This window comes from Gouania willdenowi, chromosome 11 (assembly GCF_900634775.1).
Source record: "Gouania willdenowi chromosome 11, fGouWil2.1, whole genome shotgun sequence".
NCBI lineage: Eukaryota > Metazoa > Chordata > Actinopteri > Blenniiformes > Gobiesocidae > Gouania > Gouania willdenowi.
This window is the reverse complement of record NC_041054.1, coordinates 5593511-5614954: the sequence shown is the minus strand read 5'-3', so window position 1 is coordinate 5614954 and position 21444 is coordinate 5593511. Positions and strand designations below refer to the sequence as shown.

Below are 21444 nucleotides of genomic sequence, written 5' to 3'. Positions count from 1 at the left end.
TTAGCTGTTAGATAGTTGGGAGAGGGAGGAGCTCACATTCTAGGAGGCGTGTTAGGTGACGTCACCTGCCAACGTGGACAAAATCCAACTCGCCCATTTGGAGCTGACATTTTACAAAACGTGGAAAAACAAGGGAGGAGGAAACTTTTTCAACTTTAGCCCTCTGAATGAGGCTAAATGGAAGTACAGTATATCACTGTAGCAAAACCATTATAAAGTGATTTTTTTTCATCATATCTCCCCTTTAATGCACTTTAGGTTTTTTTGGATGCATGTTTTGTTTTATTTGAAGGGCTAATATAAATGAAAAACTTTGTTAGGGTTAGGTTACTGGAATATTTAAAAAATGTCAGAATATTCAATAAAAGTATACTTTCTTTAAAAAAAACATGTCTAAAATGTATTCTAGGCTATTTATGCACTATTAAAAAAAATTGTGAAAAACTTAATCGCATTTGATATTCGAAATTTGGGCAAGCGTTTATATCTTATAATTTTCATTTCGGTGCATCCCTAGTAAAAACTCCAGACCATCGCAGCAGTAAAATAAAAAAGCATGAATGGTAGAAGAAGAGCAGTAAACAGAAACACATTTCTAAAGTGCAATGGGTGGTCGTCTGTAGGCCAGTGTCTTGCAGTGAACATAACAGAAAGGCCTTTCATTTACAGACCACGTCACTGCAACTATGATTAGTCACCAATCCCATGATTCTATTTGATGACAATTAACCTGTGAACAATGTTAGAATCTTTGAGCCGGGAACAGATCATTTCAGGATTTCTGAATGCACTATGTTGTTGAAAACAGAAATAGTCAATATTGGGGGAAAATGTTCCCTGACATTGAAAGAAACAGGTTTATATACTTAACTGGGAAAGTAGCTGCTACTAAAATATGTATCATTAAAAAACACACTATTTGATTTTTTTTTTTTTACTCCAAACTTTAAAGATAAGAGTAGACGCATTAAGACACCCCATCTAAAATAGGTCAATCTATGTATAAGTGCAGCATATGAAATATGCATTGCAGTAAAAGTAATGTCTGGTCTGTAGAGTGCAGCCCTCAGTTAACACTATGTGAAATGGTGAAGTGAATAAAGCACTGCCTTCTAACAGGGCAGGCAAAGTGCAGCTTTGAAGTGATTAGTAGATAACGGGACTAGCGAGATGCTAATCCTTTCTTTGCTCTCCTATTAGCTGGAAAAGTGAAGCTAATGCTAATTTGCCTGGTGTGATAGGAAAAGCTAGAGATCTAAACGCTCCACTTCTATACACCAGAGAGAGTCAACATTTTGCTATTGTCATTTTGTAGATGTATGTCATCACTTTACGTGTTTTACTATCATTTTGTTGTCAATTTGTCTGTTTCTGTTGCCCTTTTGAGTCGCATCCTGTCATTCTGGTGTCATTGTGTGTCTTTGGAGAAATGGTGTGTATTTTTTTAGGTTTATTTTTCCCCTTTTTTTATTTTTGTGGTCATAATTGTCTATTTCTTTGACATTTTGTACATGTTTTTTTTTGCTGTAATTTTGCATGTTTTTGTTATGATGCTTTTTGAGGGTTTTTCAATCATTGTGTATGCGTTTGGAGTCATTTTGTGCATTTTAGTTGTTAAGTGTAATTTTCTTGACAATTAGTATGTCACTTATTGTATTTTTGGAGTCATTTTGCATTTTTGTTTTGGTTGGCTGCACAAAAGTTGACCGAGGGCCACATGTGCATGAACTGCAAAGACAAAATACAGGGTATGTCCAGAGTCTTTGCTTGTGTGAATGAATGGGAAAACACAAATCTGTTACTCATTGTTGAAAGAGTGATAAGAATAAGATGCAGAAGCTTTGAACCCAATAAGTGGATCTATGACCTCTAGCTAGCATGCAATAACAATAACTGTGACCTTCTTTGCCTGCAACCCGAGAAACACACTGAGTGCAATGAGCCCAATGTAGGGACTCTGATCTCAGGTGCTCAAAGCAGCTTAGTGTTGTGCATTAAACCAACAATGCCTGTGCCTGTTACAGAAAACACAAGTGGAAAGTTCCCTCAGCTGTCTGCATTGCCTCCATTTATAGTAATAGAAATAGTTTAACTGTTAAATTGCAAAGAATAGAAGTGTGCAGCAATTGCAGCGAGGCAATTTTGTATCACAAAAATCAGTAAAAGAAAAGGGACCATGGCGAGATTTAAGATGTGAAGGCATTACAGATGAAGTTAGTAAAAAAAAAAAAAAAAAACAAGAAAAAGAGATTAGGGATGTTTTTCTGTAGCAAGATTTTCTGATTCATTTAAAAGGATTTAAAATGGAAAATGCGTAGCAGATCTGGCAGCAACGTTGCTGCTAAAGCAAATTTAGTAATGACAGAGCCTTTAGATCTCCTCGCCGCTGCCGTCCCAGTAGATAGGGCGGCTTGGAAATGAAACGCGATATTTTCCTCTTTTTTTGTACATGGTTTCTGTTTCTGTTCCCAAAACTTTCCCTTGTGCCATCCCCTGAAAAGTTTATCTTCATCCAGTCCAGAGATGCTTTGAGGCTACTTTGGTCTCACTTTATACCCCGCTCTAAATGGCATGTTTTGAATAATGAATCTGTGCAGCTCTCCAGCTCGCGTAAAAACTCTTTCAACATTCCCCAAAAAACACAAAACATTAAGGTGGCTCCCTGATCCTGGATGAAACTCGAGGAAGAGAGAGTACTACTAGAAATGGGATGCTTTCCATTTATCTGAGGGAAAATGGTGGTAAAATCGAGCAGATGAAGAGGTTATGCTGCACTGTAGGACTGCATGGGTATGAGCAGACATGCTAGTTAATATGAACAGCAGAAAAACTATGAATAAGAAACTCCACTTGCTAATACATTATTCATGTTTTGTAGCTTCTGGGTTTTCCACATGAGTGACTACAATTAGAGCTAGCATCAGGTTTTGGCCAAACAAGATACTACTGAGTATGTAGGGGTGTGTATGTGTGTGAGAGTATGTAGAAACAGGCAAGAACACGTGAGAGATTCACTCACAAGGTATAAAAGACAAACGTTGACCGAGTACGAAAGGACACAGCACTGAATCAGCTGTGCTTTGCTCAAGGGCAAACTCACAATCAGGCCTAGCACCAGCCGCACAACACACATCATGTAGCAACACAATTCAACCCCAGACTGCAGAGTAAACATTACACATGCATGTCTGTATTTCTGTCCCTGGTCCTGAGGGTTACACTGCAAAGACTTTGATGTTTTGTGGTGTATTAGGAGTTCTACAAAGATTCTACCTTCTAATGCTGTCCTGAAGCTTCTGGAAAGTAGAGATTATTTGTCTATAATTATAGATGGTGAGGTATGTGGCTGCGAGCAGACATTTAAGTTACCGGATACTCCACAAAGTCCAGATTGAACCAGCCAGCAAAAACAGATTAGCTTTCCATCACACAGAGATGTACACACACATCGGGATCTAAGGGAGCCACAGGATATTTTGACCCCTCACCTCAATATAAAGCACCAAAAACAATCTGTGTGCATCCCGCAGCAGGCACGACCGGGGATGTTATCTGCCTTCTTCTGGCACACTTAAGAGTCAAAATAAAATACGTGGAATGTGCACATTTCTAGAAAAGCTTTTTGGTGTTCGTGGCCAAACATTTGGTATATAAAGAGACAAAAAAAGAACCTTTTTGATAAAAACCACAATGTACTATTTACATTAAGGATTCACACTACATCAAACATTTCTGGTAATTTATCCAACTCTCTACTATACAGAACTCCTAAACCACAAAATTTAGATAATTAATTAATTAACCCTGTCAACACAAAAACTGTAAACCCACTGATTAATCTGTGATATGCTATAATTGGCCCGCCAAATAATCAGCTAGGCTCTACTTTAGACAACTAATACATTTATATGCAAACACATTTATGACAGTTCTTACGTCCACTTAGAGTAAGTGGACGTAGTTATGTATATTATACAAAACTATATCAATCAAAATAATTAAAATATAAGGCATCCATTTGGTGCAGAGGCAGTATGTTTGTCCTAATCTGCAGAGTTTGAGTTTAAATCCAGCAAGAACAAACAGTTTTCTCCAAAACTGCTTACTCATGAGGTTTATATTCCCTTCTCACCAATCTATTGCATATATGAACACACACATAAGTTCTGGGTGCATCTACCAAACAAAGTAAGCAGACGCTACATAGTTACATAAAGCTGTTATAGTTCACTGCAGTGATCGTTAGCTGCTGTTATAGGCAGACGCTGCTCCTCAGTTGCCGTCAGAGAAAGACATTTTACTACTAAACGCCAACAAATAAATTACCAAACAACGGGATGAGATTTGTCGCCTTTCTAACGAGCTTGAAAAGAAAGATGAACTACTCACCAAGTATACGGACACGGTCGCACAACAGTCAATAGCGCTGTCGTCCTTTCTCCATATTACTCTATGTGACGATACAGTTTCTTGGGAGAATCCGGGTTCAAGACTGTCCTGTTAGACACCACGCCTGCCATTGTGGGCCGAGGTTGTCATCCGCGGATGTGGGAAAAACACGAAAAATGGCGTTCCCCCCTCCACTTACTCTCCATAATCGCTTTGAAGCCCTCTCATATGAAAATGAGACAAACTCAGCCCAATTAAGCTGACAGAAACAACTGCCAGGAAAATGCCTCCAGGCCTGTCTTAAAGACATCACATCCTGAATGAGCCGCAACTTTCTCCTTCTTAACCAGGATAAAACCGAAGTGATTTTTTTTTGGTCCAAAACACCTCAGAGATAAATTATCGCGCAAATAGTCTCTGGATGGGGATAGAGCGCGCTGAGCTCACTGGGCATAGTGACGGAGCACATGTGGGGCGCCGAGCGGAGACCGTACATTAGCAGCGCATACACGATTCCACACCAAAGAGGAGGACCTCATCAGAATCAGCATCGAGAGACAAGAACTGATGGACTATGATGTCAGGCCAGATGTTCAGCTGTGGTTCTCCCAGGGCAGGGGTCTGCCACCTGTGGCTCTGGTGCCTAATGTTGCTCTTTGACTCTTTTGCAATGACACCCTATAGCTTAAAAAAACTATTGAAATAAAGAGTTACTTTTTTTACAGAGGCTATTAATAATTAATGACAAATAAAATCAAGATATAACAATTTGTTGACCTAAAATAAATCACGTCACACAATGACTGCCACCTTCCTACTTCACCTCCTGCAACATCTACAGACCATCAATTTTCCTGTGGCTCACCTTAAGTTTTAAATCCCTGGTAAGCTAATTAAACCAACAACAACACTATTCTGGAAGAAATTAGATATTTTAATAGTGTGGGGACAAAAAAAAAAAAATCCTCTTTATATAACATTGTGTTCATGTAAACTGAGATGCGTAAGAATTTGAAGATACTGTTTTATTTCTTGATGTCAATTTATTTTATTTTAAACTGTTTTTAAGTTGCCATTTACATGATCAATATAAATCAAATTAAATCAAACATTCTATATAATTTTAACTGTATAGAATTTAATTCACTGTATTGTCTTTATTGAGAAGGTATTTTCTTAGCTCCAGGAGGACTTTAATTAAGGTGAGATAAAGCAAAATGGTTCCTTGTAGAGTAAAGGTTGCAGACCCCTGTCCAGGAGAACAGTGTTAGGAGACCCCACTATAAGAGCTGGACCCTCTGAATTGAATTCCATGGGGTGAAGCAATGCTGATGCTAAGCTGGTTATGCTACTGTAAGTTAATTCAAGTACAGCCTTTCTGCAAAATAAAAAAAAACAGAATACATGTAACCTATTGTTATGCTTTGCTGTTATTTAAAAAAATTTGTTACGTCTTCTTTTAAAATTATATAAAAAATAAATTACCTGTTATTTCAGCCACTGCTTGTTGCAGAAAAACTCAATATTGTCACTAAAACCTGAAAACATTTAGCAAATATGTCAAGTCATTGTCAATCTTAACTTCATACAAAACTACGATACGCCAGTTAAGTCAACTATTCATCAGCATGCGTGGCTATGCGGTACCATTTTATGAGAAGTAAGCAACGTCTGGCTGGCAAACACGACTTTGATTCAGCCGAGTAAAGAATGTGCACATTAATGAAACTGCTAAACAAAAGAGGATTTTTGTCAAAAAACTCCATTGTGCTTTAAAGTTCTTTTAACCTCTTTTCCTGCATGCCCCAGATTCTTTTCATTGGCTATATCATATGGGGTTCCTTGTCTCTGCAGTTTCATGCTTTTCCTTCTGTAGTCGGGATGCCACTATTCAGAATGCGCTACTAAGAAAACAAGGCCAATGAAAAAGGAAAAGTGTCTGACAGCTCAGCAGGAAAAAAAAATGAATTAGAGTTTAGGATGACAGCTTCTGAGGACACAGAGAATACTTCATCAAACAAACTACATTTTTCAGACCATCGAAGCTTCTCGGTTGAACAGGCCAAGCCAATACTTATTTAATATATTGAAGGCAAGCACTTCTAGAAGACATTATGTATCAGGTTTTTTGGACAGTGAGTGGAAGAAAGTGGAAGATAAACTGGGTGTGTTATTGTGTGTGTGCTAATTTGAAATATCCAGCTACGCCACAAGCAAATAACTGTTTTCCTGCATCGCCTCTAAGAAACGAAATCCTTTACTCTATGTGACAAAGATCCCCCATGAAGCTAATGAATAAACACTACACAGTTAGTTGACTTCCAAAGCTGAGAAACTCATTTTGTTTAAACAGGCCAAATTCCCTTTCTTGAAACAAGATGCATTCTTCTCTTGCAACCTCCTTTCATTACTTCATTACCCCCTCCTTCTCCTAGTTAGTTTTGGCTCAATCATTGATCCATGAACAGTTGAGGAATTTGCCAAAACCAGAGCCCGGTTGTCTTTGCTTTAGCTGTGTGAGTGGCTTCTGTGCCAGTTGTCACTCTGGCTTTAAGAACTAGAAGTTGAGAAGGGGAACCAAACTCACAGCGGTAGTAGATTCAGAGTGGATGGAGAGCGGTAAAACATGAGTGAATAAAGGGGGACCATATGGGGCAGCAGTGATGTCAACAAGGTGCAAGTACTCACTCTGGAAAGAGAGCAAACCTTCACACAAAAGGAGCCCTATGGGGCAGCCCTAACTTTTACACCCTGAGAGTGGAAGTCAAACTGAGCCATAAAGCATGATGAACCAGACAGGAAAAAAGAGTTCTTCAAACTGCCTGCTAGGAAGCCAGATTTCCCCCTCAACAAAACCCTCTTTCTCTTCTTGAAGCCTAGGCCCCTTAAACTCGGAGACGAGCACACATTCTTCAGTGACATAATGCTTTTTTAAGCTATTGAGCTCTTCAGCGAGACCCCCTACACCACTGCCTCCCCCCCCCACACTCTTTTAGCCTTTACTCAGATTTCCTCTTTTGGCCAATTACTATTTGAATATGAATACCAGCATAGGACTTAAGTGTTTGTTTTCACTCTTGTGGCAGCTAGAAGTGAAGGAAGAAGGTCAGCAGGCTCGTCTACGTCAAACGATCTGCCATGCTATTGATGTCCTCTTGCTAGGTGTTTGCTGAACGGCCTCTCGGGACCATAAAAGCTGCCGTTCTGCAAGGTTATAAAAACTGGCTACTACCCCACTGCCCCACCTCCAGTCATGTCCCCCAGCGGAGCCGTAGAAATACCCCGAGGGAGAGACTGCTTACAAGAGGTGAGAATAACAACAGCTGCTGAGAGTTGCCATACAATGGTCCAATTATTATACATCTTTATTGTTGTAAGGGACACCTTCCTTGTGACGTTTGTGTTATCATCCACGGCCAATACAGGCCAACATCTCTGCCCACTGAATCTCCTTGATATGATCGCTGTGGTCAGGTGCTCCACAAACTGGCCCGACAGAACAATGCCCTGGAGCAGCAGAGCCACCGGCAATCGGTCATCCAATGCAGGCGCACATGACCTAACCTCTTACGCACCAACACACCCAACATCCCTGCATCACAGTTTAGGAAGATAACTGGACTATGACTACTTGATTACTCATAGGAAAACTTGTGTCTACTCGACTGAATGCATAAGCAAACAAGACTGAAAGACAAGGGCACCTATCGGTTATTACATCACCAATTACTTCCATTTACTCAACAGTGTGTGACTGTGCTTGTTACTCAAGTGTGTGATTCATTTGGGTGATTCAGTCCTTTATACAGTTTAATGGGCAACTGCCATTTCTTATACAATGACATAAAGAAAAGAAAGCTAACAATAGATTCTAACTTTGAAGGAGTGCCTGGTACAAAAGTTATGTTGGATACTCTGTAGATCATTAATGGCAAGTAAAGTTTACAGTATTAAACTGAAGTTTTTAAATTATGATGAAGAAAGAAAAGAGAGAAAAGGGAAATACAGTGGAAAAGAAGAAGACTGAGGAAGGAAGAAACAAACAAAAAAAGACCAATAATAGATGTGCTTGTTGTTAACCAGTCTAATTGCAAAGGTTTCCAACAGAGGTCTTAACGGAAGTTTACCTTTTGTGTATATTACTGTCAAATTTAATGACTTGTAAAATGTTGTTTGAAAATGTATGCCAACCAGGAGTAGCTGTTCTAATGGCAGAGTGGGTTTAAATTCCTTGCTAAGTAGCATATCCTATGCAAATTCTATGCAAGCTACCGTCAAACAAGTCTTTATTTGTATGACGCTATTTTAAATTCTTCCACCATACAACTATTACTTATTCATCTAAAACCAGATCATCCAATTCACATTTTCATTGTTGAATTGTGGGACAAACTCCTTATTACCAATGGGAAACACAAATACCAGGACCAATAAAGGGATGCAGGTTAGGGTCTTGAAGTAAAGGAAACATGTCAAAACTCTTCTAATTTGGTTCTGCCCAGACCCACAGCAGCATGATTTCACTTTCATCCCTCTTCAGTGGAAAATCTAATTACGAGCCAATCACACTTCTCTCTTGATCAGCACTTTTCTTCTCAGCCAGTCTCGTACCTGTCTGGTTTCATTGAGTTTAAAGCACCCAAACAGTGTCTTTCTCAGGCTTTCATTGCTTTGCCGTGGTGCCCTTTAAGGCCCTAAAAATGCTACATGCCTTCTGATGTATTTCTCTGTGTGTACACATTTGTGCAAATGACAAATCTTTTGTACAACAAAAGAAAACGAGATGTGTTTTTTGGTCTATTTAATACCAGGTAGCATCCTGCAATTGAGTCAATCATCCAAAACAAAACCTTGCAGTCTTGGTGAGGAATTGTTTGTCATTCCACACAAAACCCAACTTGAGCCATTCTTTTTTGTTTCCCAGTGCAGGACTGAGACTAGCAAATCCCAATGTATCTATCAAATAAGGGACATCCACTTTCAACTGCCCACTGAGAATATGTTTTGGTCCACTACTGGAAAAGAGGACACATCAGACTGTCCAACTTCCACCACACCTGGTGTTAGAGGAGGTACAGAACTGAGCATTCATTGTGTGATCCAATGTGTGTATGAACGTCTAAAAGCCTCGTTATCATGCACCCCCTTCCCACCCTTCCACCACCTTAGAGGCTAGGGGCAGCTTGGCTGTGCTGGTAATCTCCTGATGAATGTGGGTCAGTAAGCGGGGCTTTGCCTTCGTCACTCAGTGAGGAGACAGACAGCTAGGTCACGACCCCGGCCATCCTGCATGCACTTGCCCTCTCACACACATGCGTATTTGCACAGCCTTGTATGAAGACAAAGACCTAAGGGGAGTGCATGCACCCACATAAACACAGGACGCATATTGGACATGGATCGATGAGCTGCTACACAAAAACAAAGCATTACGCAGAAAAAAAAACACTCGAGATATTTGGCCAGAGTGGAGATAGGATGAATTTCTCGTTGAAGACTTGAGGAAAAATAAATAATATTTTAATTTTAGGTCTAAAAATCTTGACATACTAAGAAAAAAGATAGTTTCAATTGTTAAAAATGTAAATAAGCCTAACCCTGGTTACGAAGTAATGTCTAACAATTGTACACTATTATTATAATTAATTGACAGAATAATTTAAAGCACCTCTTCTCAAAGCATCCTTAAAGATCAATCAGGTCATGCATTACGAAGTAAACTTGGTCACTGAAGCCACCAAACTAATACCAGCCATGAAATAGACAGACAGTGAGCCAGACAGGAGCTCAAACATTTGTGCAGTGACTGAATCCAACATAATGCTTCATAGGTCGGGCGCAGCACCCCAAACACACAACAGAAAGGATTCAGATTAAGTGAGAAGAATCAGAAAGAGTAGCATTGAAAACAGATTTAAGGAGGACACATATACAAGGATCAAATAACAAACTTGGATTTTATGTAGTTAAAGGGCTTAAACCAAGTCTTACACACATGCACAAACCCAAATATCAAAGAAGCCCAATTAAGCTGTGCTGCATTCACACTAATTATCCTTCACATCATTAACATTCTCCATCAGGAGCTGCACACTTTACCTAAGAGAGAGCACACAATCATGAACGATTCATGTTTTATTAATCTGACGACAGAAAAACAAACAACGGTGACCCTGGGAGTGAGACACCCTCTCCTGACAAACAAAGAGGCGTGTTGCCACTGTGTTTTCTACTCACTCTGCGCTCCAAAATCTGCAACAGGAGTCCACGGTCAGGCCTGGACGACCAATTGAAATTCAGGGCGAGTGCTCCTATTCTCACTCATAATTATGTTTAGCTAAGATAAAGTGGAGAGGGAACTGTGACTGGTCTTCCCCACTTGGCCACACAACAGCTACTGTCTCATTGTGCGTTGTGTCAAGAAATTGTCAGCTATTGCTTTGTTGTAACATTAAATTAAGGGAGGGATTGTGTGTGTGTGTGTGTGTGTGTGTGTGTGTGTGTGTGTGTGTGTGTGTGTGTGTGTGTGTGTGTGTGCGTGTGTGTGTGTGTATGTGATTCAGTCACTATTTCCATGCAAGGTTATAGGAAAGTTATTTAATCCAAAAATCAAAGAGTAGGATAGAACATTGGTGCAGCCTCAGATTTTCCATTTCAAAATTTTTCCGATTACATTCTAGAGTTTACCCAATTTCCATTTTGTTTCCCTTTCATCAGCTTTCCCTAACTACATGTCATTACTGTTTATCAAACTTCATAAAATATGCTAAACAGTTAATGAAGTAACTTACTAATTTCTAATTTCTAGCTGTAGCAGTGGGCCGAAAGCACGCCAGGTTTTAAGAGAATTGATATTCCCGTCCCTTTACCAAACTGTTTACAATTACAATTTATGCTAGATTTTGTTTAAAATAAATAATTAATGTTCCAATTTTTATTTAGGGAATTAATTCCGTATTATCCATCAGTTTTCCACAATCAAGGGAAATCAGAGGCAATACATTGGCAATAAAACCCCGAAAGGAATATTTCCTCGTTTTCTCTCTTCTCTTCTGAGATGCTTTTGAGAAGATTCCCTCAAGTAGGGACATTTTCTGCTGATGACACAGTTGTGAAATTGAAAATGCCAGAGTGCTTGGTTGATTTTACTGTCATCGAGTCTTAATGGGGGGAAAAAATTCCGCTGTATGCACAATCTTCTGGACTCTCCATTTCCTTCATTCCAACTCTCTTCACACGCCTCAGCCAGACATTATCATACGATCTCACCCCACTCGCTCTCTATCTCCTCTCTTTGCACTAAATCAAACATCAACTTTCAGAATCTCAGACACCCGGTATACTCTCCTGTACTACATTCCTATTCCTCTAATCTTTCCCTGCTCTTACGTGATGACGACGTTGCTTTAAAGCCATACGAAAGCTCTTGTTCACGGCACTGCAGGAACACCAAAACAGAAGGATGGACACGAACAATGTCCTTTCAGCAATAGTCTGTTGATAATAGACAAAATTGCTCTCTTGTCTTCTGCACTGCAATCTTCTTGTGGAAAAGGAGACACTTACAGTACACGCACAGTTGTTTTAGTGTTAGTACACACACAACTACATCTCTAACTACAATATTATTTGTAATTTGTACATCAATAAATACACAAAAACAGAAAAATTCTCAAAGTTGCCCACAAAATCAAATGTAAACATAACCCTAGTTTCTGATTAAGGGACATATACTTCTAAAGACCTTGCATTTTAAATAATGTAGAGCTTGATTTCCTTGCTAAAACAGTTAATGGCTACAGGAAAGAAGTGTTTTCTAAAAGACAACACAAGCTTTTTTCCAATTAATCGGCCCCTAATAGACTTGCACTGTCCTCTCCCAGGGTTATTGTTAGCAGTTCTAAAATTCGGGGGATAATGCAGCAGTGAATGGGCCTTTTCATCACTGCTTGACCATGGACGTAGACCAGAGTATCTCCAATTGAGAGATATTGCAGCTGAGAAATCCAATTGAATAAATGTGCACAGTGTGGTGAGTGTGCACGTGGGTGGGAGCTACTTCAGGTACATTTATACAGACATCCATGATGCCCTCCTGCTGTTTTCCTTAGAGAGGCAGAGATGAGTCTGGGACGGTTCAGCTCCGCCTATAGCAGTGTGTAAGCTAAGTATGCTATCGTATGTAGCGTGCATTTATTCTGCACATTTAATGCCTTCCTCAGTTTTTCTGCTTTCTATTGCATTTCTCATTCTCTCTTCAAGCGTCGTTAGGCTTTACGTTCATGGAGTTCACACAGCATCCAAGTATGTACATGCACCGCGCAGCCGTCCGATCTGCCTTGGCAGGGCTCCCTCTTCATCCGATAACAGCTGCTCTGACACGTGTGAGCATTCCTGAGTTTGCACCGCAGCCTTCCCGCAAGGCATCGCCTGTCCACCATCAGCCTCTGGAAACTGAGCACCAGCCAGCACCAGCTGACGAATACCATTTGGCAGCCAGCAGCCGGGTGGAAACATAGACGTTTACTGTAGTTCCAACATGTGGACCATGAAGGTGAAAGACATTATGGTTACGAGTGAGATCGTCAACAAAAAATGTTTTAAAGCTACTACCAGCGCAATTTTGAATTAGAGAAAATCATAGTGTACATCTCAGATCAATGAATTGAACATTATTTACTCAAAAAAAAAAAAGGAAAAAGGTTGAAATGACCACCATCTCCACTGTAAACATTCCATTTGTTGAAACTTTCACACATTGCGTTGTGGGATGTGGAGTCGCGGAGTTGGGTGTTTTTACTTGATTCTGATAACACGAGGAATACAGAGTACCAACTACAACAGGGTTCTTGTCAGCGCTGTTGAGCATAGGAGACCGCCGACTTTGTAATTTTGATCACCTACGATGTGATGTCGCCCCCTACGGTGTGTTTTCAGCAGTGTCCATACCTCATTTAAATTTCAAAAGCATGCTTGGAATCAGTCTTTTCAATCAAATGTTATTTCTTGTCTCTACAGTGTCTGAGTATTTATTAGTGGAGGACCTATACCAAGCATGAGAAACTCTAACTACATTCATCATGACCCTTTACCAATTCAACAAAAAAAAAAACTTTTGGCTATAAAGTAATGTAGTAACAAATATTTAATTAAAAAAAAACACTAAAACTTTAGCTTTACTTCACTAAATTTGGCTCTCAGAGTTATACATTTCTAAATTTGAGATGTCCCCAGGTTGGATCCCTACAACATTCACACAAGCGGTGCTCGCTTGAGTGCCCTCGACGCTGTGAAAAATTCCTGCTGAGAACTTGTACAACAAAAATGGTTCAAGTGAATTACTGTCCAAAAACAAACCAGTAATCACAGTAAGAACACTTCTATGTATCCGTTTACAGGACTTTACATCTCACACTGCAATGCGTGAAAATGTCAAACGGAGTGTTCAACACTTAAATAAAAACTAATTTCTCCTTTCTTTTTAATGTAAATGATTAGATCAAAAGGCCTACACTATGACTTTATCTAAAGGACAAATAACATGAGGTTATAGTGTGAGATTAAGATACCAACAACAAACAAAAAGAAAAAAAGACCCCAGGCAATCCATCATTCATTTGAAATGTTCCACAGACGAAGCTGCTCATGGGAAAGCCAGCCCTTAACTTTTGGGAAACCGAGACCTGAACGCAGCCGAGGTGGGCCGTCCAGTTAAGGACTGGAATATCAGATAATGGATGGCATATCTTTCCAGGTGACACCGAGCCCAAGGCATCCCAGGAGATGGAGAGGGAATGCGCGAGTGCATAGGATGACGAATGGATGGACAAGTGCGTGCTTGTGAAGTTGTCTTTAAGTTCCTTTTATATTGCTCCAGCAGTTTGTCTGTGAGGTTCTTGAGTTCATTTTAAGTTCAAGGAAGGTTGCTTCCTCTCTGAACCGATAGCGGGTGTTTGTATAAATAGAGCTTTCTAGCCTTCCCTGCAGCTTCTTGCTCTGATTGACAGAATGGAAATATGTGCGTTAACTTTCCATATGCTGCCAACCCATCCTTTCCTCAGTCTTACTTGACACAGAGCACACATCTACGGTACTCAGAGCGCTGTTATCACACGCCTGGAGTTTGTCCAGGCTTTGAGAAACAAACCCCCATCCACAGGTGGAAATCCAACAGATGAACCTGACAGTAAAGTCCGACGTAAAATAACCACGTGAACCTGACTCAATAACATCCAACATACCTCAGCACGGAAATACAGCTGGTGATCCCAAAGAGAGGGGATGGTATCATTAATTACCACTTTGACATAACGCAGACCTCTGAAATGAGTGGTAATCAGCAGCCCCACAGGGCTAAACCCAGACGATGGCACTAACGCCTGGAAATTAAAGTGGTAATTAACCCCAGTATGACTGATTTATTTGCATGCATTCAGCCCCTAACACGACAAGAGATGTTACACACCGCAGCCTTGTGTAAACCATGCGGTGTGCACCTTCATGTTTTGGGAAAGCACAGGTCAACAAGAGCTGCAGAAAACTTCCACTGATGACTTTTACCTCATTTGCGCTGCTGAAAAGGTGAAAAATCCAACAAGTCTGTGCATATCTTTGAAGCGAAGCTGCTGTGATCTTGCAAATGTGGTGGATGAGGGTGGGGGCAGGGGGGATTCCCTTTCCTGCATTTAATGAAGGGAAATAACTGCTTCTGGACAATAGGAGAGAAGGAGTAGCACCAAAACTATGTGAGAGCTGGGAGTTTGGTGAATATATTACTTCTGGAAACAAATATGGACGATACATGGACGGGTGGATTTCAGGGTGTGCCGATCAATATCGATATCAGATATCGATCTGATATCAGCAAAAATACACCAGTATCAGCCTACATCGAAAATCTCCCATCATTGTTTTTATTAGGTTTATTTTTCATTTATTTTCATTGTAGAACATTCTAAAGTTTAAGGTTAAAATGCATGTCACTCTATACTATTCATAAATGGAAGAGTTTTTCTCTTCCCTACTGTTGCTGACTATTGTTCTCTATTTGATTACTATCACTTGATCAAGCCTTTTCTAACATTCCATGCTACAAAATAAGTAATAAAAGCATTTGATTCCTGCCGATATCGGTATTGCCAAATACTCACGGATGCAGTTATCGGTATTGTATGAGACGTTTAAAAGTTTTATCGAGACACCCCTAGGTAGTTATACTTTTTCAAAATACAGGCAACTAAAGAATCAATTTGACTGAACTTTAACTTTGAAATGCTAAATCAAACAATGATAAAGAACCAAACAGTTTTGTCATGGTGAGCAGTTTGTTTGAAGACTTTGAGTGTGAACAAATTCCCATCGGAGTCTCAACTCTATGACACGATTCTCATTCTGTGGCCGTGTCATTTAATTACTTTTGATAAATCAGCTTTTTCCAAGAAAAGCTACACATCAGTGAGATGTGAGGAGCTGTGACTCTCTCAGGGCTTATTTAAAAGCATGGAAACACTGTAATTATATGTGTACTAATTCATCTTATTAAGTCTGTATTTGAAAAATAGAAATGTAATTGCCGTGGTAGCTACAACTAATCAGTTTTTCTCTGGTTTGACTTCCAAAAAGAGAACTAAAGTGGGACATTGGTGCAGTTTGCACAGCTAAAGTGTCAAAAGTAAAAACCCATTGAAGTGAAAATGTCCTGCCAATTAGAAATGGGCTAAAGCACGTGTCAACGTCAAACCCAGCCCTTTAAAACATTAAAATCAGCTCAAAGAAGAAAGTAAATTGAGAAGGTGAGCACTTTTCACTTGATAAATTACCAAATAAATCAGTTGTAGACATCTCAGTCCCACCAAATTTGTAAATTCATTGAAACTCTAGAATATTTGCAAAAGCTCACTATTTTCCTGTGCGTGTAGCAGATGACCAATCACAATTTGACAAAAAGGCGATATTGTATATAGCTTATTTAATATTGAAATAACCATTTTAGGAGTTGCTGCTTTCTCTACTTCTCAGAATAGCCTGAAAAGCACAGTTAGATTAATTTCTGAGAACTTACTCACACGTGCTGTCCTTTAGAGGAGAAAAAGCCAAAAGTGGCACATATTGTGCAGCTGTTTCTTAATAGAGTAGTTCCTACTGTATATTTACAAGTGTGTAGTATTATTTTATTATTGTGCATAGTTCCTGTTATGAACATATACAGCAGGTAGGCTACATCTGAATGAGATAACCTTTTGTATAATAATAATTTAAAAATAAATGAATAATAAAAATACAACTGCTTTCCATGTGTTTCCGAGCAGTAGGAACTAATCTGGTAAAGATAGTAGCTCTAGTAATAACTGGTATACAGGTAATGATAAACTTGGTGATATTACAGCCAGTGCATGCAGTACGGGGCAGAATTCACACCGTCTCTGAACTGCTTCAGGATGTTTCCGGGTTTTAGTATCACCCTTAAAATGATCTAGATCAGGGGTCACCAACCTGTCTAGCGACTTCATAGTTACTATAAAATCCGAAGGGCTAGCAGTTTGAAAATAGCTTCCTAAATATAATTTTTATTTTTTAATATTTGTAAATCAAGATAATAAAGAAGGCTAGCAGGCACTTAAAAAGGTAGGAAATGTTTCAGTTTTAACATGCAACACTTTATTTCTCCCAATTTATTCAATTTCAAATTGATTCATATTTAATTTTCTACATTTTATAGAACAACCCCATGTTGCTCTTTTATTAACTGCAAACAAACAACTTTTAACTAATCGTAAAACATGTAAAATTTGTAAAAATCCACCTAGTGTTTTTAAAAAAATATGTTTTATTCACATCATATTACCATATATAACATAGCACAACTCATACACCAAATCTGCAGTATTTAAAAACATTTGTCACAAAGTTTCAGTGAAAAACATTTAAAGATGGTTAAATAATGCTAAAAGTTTATCACATGCAGCATTATTTAACTTTACTAAATATTTTGTATGTATTTATCTTAGTGAATTTGAATCCTAGAAGATACATTTTAGACAGAGCTCATTTGTGACTATAGTGAATCCTGAGGGCCCCTCACATGGTCCATGAGGGTTACCTGGTGCCCCCGGGCATCGTGTTGGTGATCCCTGATCTAGATTTATATCGTATATCGCCATTTTGAGAAAAATATTGGGATATGAGTTTTGGTTCATATCGCACAGCTCTACATGGAAGTGCAAACTTTAGTGCACAATATGGCTGGGCAATATGAACCAAAAATCAATATTTTTTTCACAAAATTGCAATATACAATATAAATCTCTGTTTTTTTTGTTTTTTTTAACTCAATACAGTCTTACTAGAACGACAATTCTTGGTTAAATTTGCTGATGAAAAATGCCACACAAGCACATTGATTAACAAACAGCTGCACAATATGTGCCACTTTAGCCTATTTCTACTCTAAGGGACAGCACGTGTGAGTGAGTTCTGTAGTGTGGCTTGTTTAAGGAAATGTCTGGGTTAGGACACACTCAGTAATACATAAGGATGTCCCGATACAACTTTTTAATTTCAGATATGATACCGATATTGCAGCCTTGCGTGTCAGCCGATACCGATATTGATCCGATATCAGCATGAATCCTACATACTTTTCTCTCTCTCTCTCTTTTTTTTTCTTTATTAAAAAAACAATTTCTTATTTTGTAATGTGGAATGTTAGAAAAGGCTTGATCAAGTGATGTTACTCAAACAAAGAACAATGTACAGCAACAGTAGGTATGAGAAAAACTGACCCATTTTTATTAATCAATTAGTTACATAATATCTACTACAATATTCTACAATTGAATAAAATAAATTGAAAAAATTAAAATAAAAAAAATCGGAAAATCCGGAAATTTGAATCCGATATTCATTTTCAGGCTAATATTGGACTGATATCCTATATCAATATCGGATCGGGACACCCCTAGTTATACATGTAACTGTGCTTTTCATGTTGTTCTGAGAAGTAGTGAAAGCAGCGACTCCTAAAACGAGTGACATTAGTGGGAGAAGTGGTGGAAACGGTTTGAAAGTGTCGGAAAAGTCTTAAAAGTGGAAAAAACTTGCAGAAAAGGCCTTTAAATTTGATAGAGAAGTGTCAGAAATGGGAGTATTGCAGCAAAAATGCATTAAAAGGAGCAAAAAATATGGCAAGAAAATAAGTTAAAATATGGCAAGTTTGGTGCAGTTGATGAAAAATGGTAAATATAAGCTCAGGCTCAGATTGTTAAAAGTAATAATAATAATCTTAGTTTCTTTAAGTGTTTTTATACAAAATAAGTTATAAAATGTATATCTCAGAAATACGGAAAAGTTGTAAAGAATGACACTGTTTGACTGTACTTTATGAATAATACTAAATACTTGTATGATGTGATTTGTACTGTGGTTGTATATAAATAAATAAATAAAAAAAGATATATCTCGATATTGTCATTTTCTATATCGCCAAAATAAAAAACTCAATATATCTTGAATCACGATATGTTGCTCAGCACTAGTGCACAATGTTGATAATAAAATTGCTCTTTTTTCCATAACTGAATTGTGTGGAAAAATGTTGGACTAAAGTGACTCACTTGTCATACTCTGCGTTGTCCTTGTCACACCGCGCGTCCTTGTGCTTCTGCCAGTCTTTACCGTGTTTACAGGTGGTCAGCAGCACCACGTCCTCCGCGTTGTGCACGTGATATAAGGCATTCCTCGTGTCCGAACCGATCCCGGTCAGATACCGTTTCCCCTTGAACACCAGCATGTATTTTCTAAACGGGGGGATGGAGTTGTACTTGAGGAACCCTCTGTCCCCGCCGGTCCTCGGGTGCTCCTTGGAGAACAGCGGGATGGAGACGTCAAAGTTGGCTCTGAAGTTCTCGGTACTGATGCTGGCTTTGGCCAACATGGCCTGTCCGATGTCAAAACCCAGATCTTCCGTGTAGTCCGGCCATGTTCCAGAATACAAGTTAAATATGAGGTGGTTCCTGCCGTCGTTCCACAGAGGCAGGTTCTGGATCTTAGTCTTTAGGTTGTGGACGTACTGTGGGGACAGCTGGTCCCGGTCCAGGGTATCCAGGCTGAGGACGAACAAACACGCCTGTCCAGGGTCTGAGGTGTAGAACCTGGAGCCCTCGATGGTTGATAAAATGTTCTGGTAGCTCTCTGAGATCTTCTCGCCCTTCTGCTGGGGGTAAACATACACTTTGAACCCGTTCCTCTGACACAGGCCGAAGTCAAAGCAGGAGTCCATGCGGCACCGTTTGCCTTTGTAAACACTGGTGTTGACGTCCCGTTTCTGCCTAGGAGAGACGTGCAGGTTGTACTCCTCCGTGTCCGTGTGGTCCCAGGCCAGCAGGGGCTGTAAAGGGTCCGAGAAGTGGGGCCAGGGCTGGTCGGGCCGGTACCCGTGTCTGCTGCGGTCATGCCGGCTCCTGGCCGCTGGAAGCTCAACCCCTCCCAGGTAGAAGAGAAGCACTAGACTGGCACCGGCGGAGAGCAGGATCAGGTAGCGTTTTTTGGCCTGCATGTGTCCTGGGAGCAGAGGCAGAGTAGGGTAAGAAAGGTAAAGTTACTCCGAACACTGTTAACCCCGGATACAGCGCTCCATCCTCCAGCCTCCAAGGATCCCCAGCCCTCCTTCTGCGTTATCGGTTCCCAAACCCAGCACTTGATCCAGTGCATGTGGGCGATTTTTTAACAGTGTTGACCCGTCCTCCCTCTTCTGTAGACTCTGTGCATGTCCACGGTACAGCACGGACCAGGATCAAGGTCCTCTCACGGACAGCCACACGCTGCGACCCGGTTCCCCTGCACTACATCCAGGCTGACAGCACGGGGCTACTCACATGTAGAAGCTGGATGTGGGAATCCTCCCCCCAGGGGTCCCCGAGGCTCTCCCAGACGGAGCGGTATCTATCCCACCACCACCCGGTTATTAGGATGGTGAAGTCGGTATTAGAGCCGCGAGCACCGCGAGATTCACTCCGGTGTGATTCCGTCCCGTTAACCGTGTTTTCCTCCTCTTTCCTCTCACTCCATGGTCCTGGTTACTACCGCTATGAGGGACGTAGCGCAGAAGCGGCTCACTGACACAACTGTAACCTGACGAATCCCTGCATTTCTCCGCTTATTCCCCACAGCCTCCCCTCAGACCCTCACACCCGCTGCTGGAGAATAAAAGCCTCATTGAGAACCGGACTGAGCGGCTCCGACCGGGTCGAAGTTTATCCACACCGAGCTGCAGCCTCAGACTGCGCGAATAGCCGCCAAAAGGGCTCCACAAGACGGGGTTCTTTGGTCCCAGCGTCCAAAAACCCGAGTGCTCAGTTGTTCCGATTGTTGGTCGGTAACATTCCAATCCCGACACGACGGCAGCTGACGTGACGTCCCATCCAGGCCAACGGAGGCTGCTGATTGGCTGCCGTGTGGTACCGGAAGAGGCGGGACAAAGTGGAATGCACCCATTCATAACCGGAGTGCTTTGCACATGCACATGATATCATTGTAAACCTATGGACGCCGGTTGGAGATGAGCCATAAAGCAATGCACACTCAGTTTATGGATAATATGCCGCACACATACTTTTAAAGTTTATGTTTTAGAGCAGAAGAAAAGAGAAATATTACAAATTACTGTTGCAGCTCTATTAATTCTCCAAGTAACACAGGAATTGTGTTCATATGTATGAGTAATTATGGGTAAGTATGATAAATTACGATGTAATGCCATGATAATGTAGTCTCATGAAACCAAATTATTTACTTAAAACTTAACTATTCATTCAGAGCTTCTCAAATTGTGGGCCTGGACCCAAACATTGGCCGCAAGCCTATTGTGAAAGGGTCACAAAACTGAAGTTGTTTTTATAATTTATGTTAATTCATTATTTCTATATTCATCTATCTGTGTTTATTTCTTTTCTTTTTTTTTTTTTTTTTACAGTTGATGTACAGTAGGACTTATACAGTATTTGATGTTTAAATATTAATTTTGTGACATGAAACTACTGTTGGGTTGAGGGGTTCCAA

The 21444-nt window shown here is 40.1% G+C and overlaps 1 protein-coding gene across 1 annotated transcript in view; it reads right to left on the bottom strand.

Moving 5' to 3' along the window:
* ext1b (exostosin glycosyltransferase 1b) overlaps positions 1 to 20790 on the bottom strand; it is a 151301-nt gene extending 130511 nt beyond the window's left edge. The window contains exon 1 of the mRNA XM_028460950.1: positions 19002 to 20790. Within this exon, the coding sequence (XP_028316751.1) occupies positions 19002 to 19942 (941 nt within the window). The 5' untranslated portion in view covers positions 19943 to 20790. The remainder of the gene's footprint in view (positions 1 to 19001) is intronic.
* Between the last annotated feature and the right edge of the window lie 654 nt (positions 20791 to 21444).